The following is a 9,413-nucleotide window of genomic DNA, read 5'->3' as shown; positions in this document are numbered from 1 at the left end:
ATGGTGTCTTTCCTCCTGCTCTTTTTGGTTCACTTTGCTTCTCTCCTACTAACAGGTTGGATTTTCCTTGTACAGCAGAAATGGCAGGTCAATTTCTTTGTCTTGTTGACATCAACTATTTTTCCTTCAAATCACTCATTTGTCCTAATTTTGGAAAACCACAAGCTGAGAGAGACTGCTGTGGGACTACTGTGCCATCTTAAGTGCTATCTAAAAAGAGTGAAAGCTTTAGTTTCGTAGACTTTTCCAGATTTTTCTATATTCCAGGGGAATTAATGAGAACACATTGAAGATGTATTTTAGCATGTGTTTTTCACCCAGATTATTTTAAGGTATAAGTGAGCATCACAAAATTTCCCTAGAATGACCTATAAATGAACAATTTACTCATAAAGTCAGCCAATGTAATACTGGATTTTTTAAAAAGTAAGTATCATTGTCATTTTAATATTTGCTAGTAACAAGGAAATATTCGAGACTTAATATAAATATAAAATACATAATGCAACATGTTTTAATTTTATATGTGCTGGCAAATGTGTGATGACATTCATATGTGAGGGAAAAAAAGTAGTATTTGGAAATGGTTCTAAATACCATTAGAACCCAATATCTACTCCAATTTGGAGTAGGTGGAATATTTTTATAACACTAAGTAAAATACATTAAGAACTGAAAATGTTGAAAGCATATAATCTCATAACAATAGATGTAACTTTTAAAACAAAAGAGAATTCTCTCATTAGGACCCTAGCTAGGAATTCAAGCTATCATACCTTTGTAGGGTAAGTGCAAAATCAACTGAACTTCTAAAAAGAAGTTGAATACTTATCCCTATGTCCATAATGATGCTTCTATTTTTACTTTATAGGATTAAAACCACACTTTGACACAAGATCTCTGTGTGTGTGCAAATGTGTAATGATATATTTTTGTCATACCATGAATACTAGTGTGTCACATCAGAGAAAACACGACCAACTCACTAAGAATAAGAACATAAAGGAAAATTTATAAGAGAATGTCACATATTTGCATATATTTTAGGCATGTTTGTATTTGTGTATAGTTCTGGGTTGACTTTTACAACAAAATAATTTAAAGTAACTGAAAAGGTATACAATATATAATCTTAAGGCCAGTACAGGCCTATACAGACATTTAGATTTTTAAAACTTCATTCATTCTTAGATACTGTATAATAAATTTCCTAATGATTATCATGGACATTATCTTGCTTTAGAAAGGGCAACATTAAAATCACACTGACTATATTTAGGTTCAGATCGTGAGGATAATTTGGTTTGGAATTACTCTTTTCAGTAAACAAGTTAAATTCCCTTCCCCTTTTCCTTCCCCTTCCCCTTCCCCTTTTCCTTCCCCTTCCCCTCCCCTCGCTGCCCTCCCCTCCCCCTCCCCTCTCCTCCCTCTCTTCCCCCTACCCTTCCCCATCCCTATTCCCCTCCTCCCTCTCCCCTCCCCTCCCCTTCCCTTCCCTTCTTTTCCAGATGGAGTTTTGCTCTTGTTGCCCAGGCTGGAGTGCAATGGTGCAATCTTGGCTGACCACAACCTCTGCTTACTGGGTTCAAGCAATTCTCCTGCCTCAGACTCCCAAGTAGCTGGGATTATAGGCATGCGCCACCATGCCTGGCTAATTTTTTTGTATTTTAGTAGAGACAGGGTTTCTCCATTTTGGTCAGGTTGGTCTCAAACTCCCGACCTCAGGTGACCTGCCAGCTTTGGCCTCCCAAAGTGCTGGGATTACAGGGGTGAGCCACTGCGCCTGGCCTAAACTTTTCTTTAATGATCAAGATTCAAAAGATTTAAACAACCATGCACAATCCTTGCTTCTAGTGAGTGGGACTTAGAAGTAAATGTCTTACTAGGATTAAGTCCTCACATCTCAGGTACTATCCTTGGAGAGATGAAGCTATATGGAGCAGAAACCTATTCCAGATAATAAAAGCACAGAAAATGACTATTAAACGATGAAGGCTGGGAGAGTCTGGGACTGTGGCTACCACTGTATTGCATTCTCCCTATTACAATGACATTTTGAGATTAAGCTCTGCACCATCATTTTCCATAATAAAAGCCTGGGTTGGAGATGCAAGCCACGATGCAAGACAACCACGACTCTTACATCCAAAGCTAGTTGCAGGCAATCTGGAGAGAACTGTATCCTATCCTGGGAACAAACAATTGGGAAAAGAAAATGATTGACTTTTTTTTTTTTTTTTTTTTTGCCAATTGCTTTCTCCTAAAGTAAGTTTATAGTCTTGATGTCATGAGAGTTTTTGAGTTCCCCCGTCTCAGTTTGGTCACACAGTTGATTTACAGAAGAGCTGCCAATAACCTGAATAACCTGTTTCTAATGCCAAAAATGGCTGATGCCTGAGCCCTGCCTTAGGCCCAGAACTTAAGATGAGAAGATATTTCGGGTGTGCAAGCCATGTTGTCCTTAGCTTTACTCAAAGAAAACATCCTAGTGAAAATATGCATGGATCAATAAATATTTCAGAGGGCGTGATAGTCTCTGGTGAATCTCCGATAGTTCACATGGTTTGCTGCTGCCCTTAATTTCATGTCCTTTGAGCTAGAAACTTCCTTAATTAAAATACAGAAACAAGGAGGCCATCTGCAAAACCCATACTTCCAGTCCACTCATCTGTTACATTGCTTAATGCTGTGTACGATTACCTAGGCCCTGAGCTAGATTATTGCCAAGAATAAATCTTCATTTAGAAAATTGATCAGATGGTTGGTTTGATAAATTCAGAAAAATGTTAGGCAATATTTTTTTGGGAAGGTTATTTGTAGAAGAAATCCCAGGTGACTGATAAACTATTTTCAATTTTAGCTATTTTGAGGGGCACCAATGTAGATGCAGCTTCAGAAGACAAAGGCATTATCCTGATTTGTATATTGCTACCTCTATTCCTTAGCCCCATGTTTAATAAATGAATCAGTTCTGGAAATAATTTACGTTCCCTTTTATATAGATATAACCTGGACTCTGAACTTTGAAACTTCTATTAATTATTTTCCTTTTAGACTTCAGTTTGAGATACTTTTGCAGTTTTCAAAAAACAATTAAGTGAAAATGATCTCTTGAACAACAGTTCTTTTTTAACTTTAAACATCTTGTATCTTTGGCTTTTTGTTTTTTGAGACAGGGTCTTGCTCTGCAGCCCTGACTGGAGTGCAGTGGCATGATCACAGCTCACTGTTTTTTGTTTTGTTTTTGTTTTAATCTGCTGAACATAATCTCTAATTCTCTGCCAATGATCTTAGAGCCAAGACATTCTAGTTACAATATTTCATTATTTGGCTGTGTGATTGTTTTTCTCCTTCTTTTTGGTTGATGAAAAGTTGTACCAAACTTCCTCACTAATAACATGAATGATCTCCATATCTCTTTATTGTTCACTGATGCATTCCACTATTTTACAGTGGCTAAGTCCATATTCTTGGTGTTGAAAGTCATGAAGATAGTGAAGACTTTGTAATGTTCATTGCAGATTCCTAATCAGGACAGAAACTGGCAGGGATGTCCTACAATTAAGCTACTAAGACTTCCATAGTTTCTTCTTTTCATTTGTAGTAGGCTCTTGGGAAGGTCCTTAGGCCTTTTAGTTGTGCCAAGAGCATTGCTGAAATTTATATTTGTAGGGGTAGGGGGAGGTTTACTGAAATTTTGAAAAGATTCATGACCTGACCTGGTGGTAATCCTGCTGAGCAAATCCTATTTAGTTTGTTCATACTGCTATAAAAAATACCATAAAATGGGTGCTTATAAACAGAAATTTACTTCTTACAGTTCTAAAGGCAGGAAAGTCCAAGATCCAGGCATTCACAAATTTGATATCTGGTGAGGGTTCATTTCCTTGTTCATAGATGACTTTTCCCTATAATCTTATATGGCAAAAGGGGTAAGGGAATTATTTTGGGGTCTCCTTTATAAGGGCACTAATCCCATTCATGAGGGTTTCATATTTATGACCTGATCACCTTCCAAAGGCCCCATCTCCTAAGATCATCACTTTGGGGGTTAGAATGCCAGTATGTGAATTTTGGGGGGGCACATTCAGACAAGTGTTAAAACTGCATGAAGAATCCCTGCACTCAAGGTAACCCAAGTAATAGACTAACATGAATCAATCCAACCCAATTATTGGGAATTCTCATAGTTCTTGCAGAGGTTCTTTCCTTGGCCCATTTTCTTGGAACTTCCCAAATCTAGTCTTTAGACTACTTTCCATGCTCAAACTTCCAAGTATTAGGATATTCCTTTCCCTCATCTTTTGTCCCTGTATTCCTCAACTTTCATCCTACCCCTTTATGCTTCTGCATGTAACTTTATTTTCTTCTTGACTCTATCAAAAGCTATTGATGTTCTGCCAGAAAGATCACCTGTTAAAAGCAAACTGCAAGATTTTCTAACAAAATTGAGTTAGGGATTCTCAGGACAGGAACAGACATGGCTTCAAATTTAAGATTGTCTGATCTCTACTCTGGGTAGCAAAGAAAAGTGTTTTCCTTCCATTCTGAGGACAATGTCCTTTCCTCTCTCTCCCTTTGCTCCCATATCCCTCAATCTCACCACTGTCTAATAAAATAAGCCAATAGATTTAAGGCTGCAGAGAGTATAAAATACTTGAACTTACATAACAAATCATGTTAAATATTTATATTTTAGTATGAAAGACCCTCAATAGTTATGTTAAAAAAAGTAACTATTACCCAGGTAATATTTCTGTCCAGAAATGTGAGAAGCAGGATTATCTGTAATTATCTACACATTTAAGAAAATTGAACTCCTTATGAAATATATATTTAGGAATTACTGGAGATTCATTTGACGTCTGGTTGGTTACCATGACCTTAGGAAGTTACTTAACCTCTCTAAATCCATTTGCTTCTTTGAAAAATGATAAAAATGTTTTCCTCACAGGGTATATGTGAGAATTATGGAGCTCATGTATATAAACACTTTTTCATAGTTTCTGGTATTAAAAACTCAATATATTTTTTAAATGATGCTGATGGTAATGATATGCTGTTTGTCGCCACATGTATTTTTACCCAGAATTTTAAAAAAACTTTTCCTCTATCCCTTAGGTTACATACGTTGCTATGTTCACTATTTTCCTTTTATAGCTAAAATAAACTGTAACACATCATTTCCCTTTTTTTTTGTCAGCTATATTTCTTAAGTTTTGTATTTACTGATAATAATTATGCCACCTATGTCTCTGCTTTTTCATGCTTGAGGGATCTCTGGAACAATCAACGTGCATGATGGTCTGGAAAAAAACCAATTTATGGGCAATAAAGTGAATCATCTTATTATCAGGGACAAATATATCTGTTTCCTTTATTGACTGCTGACTATGTAGAGCATACCAACCAAATTGCCATTCATCTACCCATCCAACAACATTTATTAGCTATTCCGCACTGGGCAATGCTCTAGGCTTGGGGATAGAACAGTGAACAAACAAAATCCTTGGCCTAATGGATATTACCTGGAAGTGTGCCAGGAAGAATAAACTCACTTGTGAATTACAACAATAACTGGTTTTATTCAGGTCAAAATCTTGTTTTGTCTCCTGAGAATTGCACTGAATTGCAACATGTAGGCGGCAAAGTATACCTCAAGAATTAAGAGCAATTCTGAATAAACAATAAACCACAGAGCTTACATTTACCTCCTAATATATATGCATATTTATGTAAATATGCATGGCATATTTACACTTATGTAAATTACATAATTACATATTTACATTACATAAATATGTAATTTTACATATTTAAAATGTAAAAATGTAAATATGTATATATTAGGAGGTAAATGTAAGCTGTAACTGTATACATATATAGTATGTAAGTGGTAACTGTGTACATATATAGTTACTACTTACATTTATATATGTGTATGCACATATATGTATATATACAATGCACACACATACTGTTACTACAGGGTGTAAAATTGAATACGATATAGTGTCTTCCCTCAAAGAGTTGCCAATTATGTTGGAGGATATAATAAATACAAAGTCTGTTTCTTTGGTTTAACAAATGACTGATGTGAGGAAAAAAGTTGTAGGAACATGTTCACATAGTCACCCAAATGGAGCATCCTACTCTGTCACCATTTCAGCATTAAGACTAGACAGTCTTTTGTGTTACAAATTGGGACATTAGTGCTCTGGGAAACAGTGATGTTCACCATTCTAAATTCCTTGGTATTACTATTTCATTTATTAAACTACACTTCTGATATTTTAGATTAAAATGTTTTGGCTTATCGCAGTCTAGGAAACCTGTCTTGAGTATATAAAACAGATAGCTGATGCACAATTAGGGAAAAATAAGGCAACTTATGAAAACGGCCTTATGGATTAAAAGAAGTGAGCTCCTATATGGTCAGTGGAATCCAGGAAAAATTTAATGGAAAAAGTGCCATCTAAGCTTAGCTTTAAAAGAGAGTATCTTCAGGTAGAAAAGGCATAAAGGAGAATATGCCCAAGTGGAGTTTGGCTGGAGACAAAGAATAAAGCCTAGAAAGAACAATTATCCAAGGCCAGACCTGGTGTTGGAGGGGGCAAGATACTTACTACTTAAAGACAGAACAACTAACTGTTCGCTGGGCACAATGAGTGGAATATAGAACACTGCATCTAGTTTAAAACTTTACCCTTCTTAGTGGTTTATTATTTTTTTCTGAAAAAACATGTATATACTACTTTTACTGCACTTTTCTATATCAGATCTTGATTTAAAACTTTACCACTCTTAGTGGTTTATTATTATAGTTTTTTTCTTAATCTGGAAAAAACATGTGTATACTACTTTTCCTGCACTTTTCTATATCAGATCTTGATTGGCTCACTACCATTACACACACACACATCTCTCTTCTCTTCCATCCTCCCGGTTGTAGAATCATTTGTTGTAAAATCAGTATTCAGTATTCACATAATTATGACAGACTTTACATGACTAGTATTGTCCATAGTTGAGGTATACAGTGTAGTTTTTAAATTTTTATTTTTCTCAGGGTTCAAAATTACATGTTCTATTTTCTAAATTTGAAAAATATGCAATCACTAATTTATCCCCACTCTATGGAAAAATGAAAGCTCTCTAGACTGTATTCAAATACACCAGATACTCTATCAATTTTTATTTTTTGAAATATTCTACCTGAGTGCTCCATCTTTAGGCATTTCCTGTTGACTTCATACTGTTCTCCCCTACCGGTCTCCCTCTTTAATATATTACCGTTTTAGAAACTTTATGGCTACCCTGTAATAAATGTCTTTCCCCACTCAACAACAGACAGTACCTTTCAAGTTCCGACTTTATAAGGACAGAACCACCATTCCATTTATTTCCGCCGCCCTCCTTCAACATTCCCACCTGTATTTCCGGCTCTCTTTTTAAAATATGGTAAATAACATTTGCATTCCACTTTGTAACCATAATTATGTACTTAAACAATAAAAACCATAACAACATTTGTATTTTACGATTATTTAAATGTTATTCACTGAACAGCCAAGCTTTGTGCTTCTATGGGATTTCCTTTTCTGCGGTTCCAAGCCTCGATCCACGACGTCCTGCCACAGGAGCATTGCAATAGAGCCCATTTTCTCACACTCTCGCCATTAGTTCAAAAGCTTGCAGCATTTTGTCTGGTACTTGGAGGATGCGTTTCCTGTACAGTTTTGCTTTTTTTCACTGAAAGTTTCTGATTATTATTCTTTTCTCTTGTGGAATGAAGAAGTATGTACCTTCTATATCACAATCTTAATACCTTCAGCTCTTACTCATTCAAATCTTGCTTACAATCCAGTCCAGTACTCACGGTTTACTGATTTGCTTTTTCCTGAAAATTTTAGCCTTCTGTTTTGTTTTGAAATAATGCAACCTCTGCGCTTTGTCACGTCCTGAAATTCGTCAGGTGTTTTAGGATGCACACGTTCTTAGATCTTTTCGAGGGTCTTAACTGCAGTTCTGTTTCCGGAATCGCGTATTTTCTTTCTAGGAACTGTAGGCTCTCGGCGGCCCCCAGAGGAGCTCTGCTTGTAGCGAAGAAAGAGGCCGCGAACAGCGCCTGAGCACTAACGCGAGACTGTGGGGCTCGCCATTCGCTGCTCCGCCGCGCCGCAAGGGACCCTGGGAGTAGGCCATTATGCTAGCCCCTGAGGCCGTTAGCTTAGTCACGACTCTAAATGTGTACCTGCAATCGGATGTTGAGGATCACCGAGCCCGCGACGTAGAAGTACGGGAAGTTCATGCGCAGCTGCCAGGCCAGCTCGAAGAAGGCGAGCAGGGTGCGGGAGAGCCCCTTGCAGAAGACGCCGTACGAGGTGGGGGCCGCGGCGGGGCTTGAGGCCCTGACGGCCAAGGAAGACTGAGCCGCCGGGGGGGCCATGGGCCAGGTGTCGCCGCCCGCCCAGCGTCTGTACCGAGGGTTGCCGCAGGGCCCGCGGACCCCCTAGCGACGGCTGGAACCGGCGGGACGGTGGGCAAAGCGGCCCCCGGGCTCACACCCAAGCTTGCCGCTGCCGCTGCTGGGTCCGGTGCGGCGCGTCGCTCCAGGCGCCGTTGGCGCTCCGCCCCTTCCTGTCTGCTTCTCACTTCTGGCATTTACTATTTAGAGCTCAACTGGTGGTTGATCTGGAATAGGATGTGTTATATAGCATGTACGAACAACCATGCAGATATTTCCACTTTAAAATGAAAAAAGCTAAGCGAGATGTAACTTGCTCTAGGGCATAAAGTCCAAAACTAGATTAAAACTTTAGTTTGTCTGCTGTGTTCTGTGGGATGTTAGCCAGAAATCTTACCCTTTTGATTTCATAACATTAATATTAGGGCAAGATTATTCCTAAGCCAGTAAAGGCACAAGGTCTCTGTATTCATAATATACCATAGGCATAAAGGATCACAATCTTAGTCTTTGGATTTTTCTATGTATTAGGAATATTTAAATTGCAAGTGACAGAAATGATAAACATTCAAGCAAAAAACTAGTAGACACGCGTATATACACACGGACATACATACAAAATCATATTCCCGTCTATGTAAACCCTTAAAAAGTTCAGATTAGCTATGGAAGCTTCAACCATTTCTGCATGGAGATGCATCTGTGGAAACCTGTGGCTAGGCTGTAAGGGCTGGAATACTACTCCGTACTTCCAAACTCTTAATACTGTTAGAGTAACTGCACAGTGAATCCCTAATAGCCACAATACTTTTGCTATTTAAATGACACACATTTCATTACCCTCACTTATCTCCCATTTTAACTAGACAGCCCTGTATGTTTTAATCTTAACACGTCATCATTCATGGATTATTCAAATGTGTGATTTCTGATCATGACCTTAAGA

At 37.9% G+C, this 9,413-nt stretch overlaps 1 protein-coding gene across 1 annotated transcript; it reads right to left on the bottom strand.

Annotated features, from left to right (window-relative positions):
* Positions 1 to 7,042: 7,042 nt before the first annotated feature.
* SMIM10L1 (small integral membrane protein 10 like 1) lies at positions 7,043 to 8,625 on the bottom strand. The gene has a single exon (XM_037990338.2). It carries the CDS (start codon positions 8,447 to 8,449, stop codon positions 8,243 to 8,245), a length of 207 nt encoding a protein of 68 aa, XP_037846266.1. The 5' UTR covers positions 8,450 to 8,625; the 3' UTR covers positions 7,043 to 8,242.
* Positions 8,626 to 9,413: the final 788 nt, after the last annotated feature.

Source organism: Chlorocebus sabaeus, chromosome 11 (assembly GCF_047675955.1).
Source record: "Chlorocebus sabaeus isolate Y175 chromosome 11, mChlSab1.0.hap1, whole genome shotgun sequence".
Lineage (NCBI taxonomy): Eukaryota > Metazoa > Chordata > Mammalia > Primates > Cercopithecidae > Chlorocebus > Chlorocebus sabaeus.
Note: the sequence above shows the minus strand (reverse complement) of the source record. Positions and strands in the feature narration are given on the sequence as shown.

Bases quoted from the DNA above. Each gene is read 5' to 3' on its own strand.
- SMIM10L1 (XM_037990338.2), bottom strand. From the start codon at position 8,449: ATGGCCCCCCCGGCGGCTCAGTCTTCCTTGGCCGTCAGGGCCTCAAGC.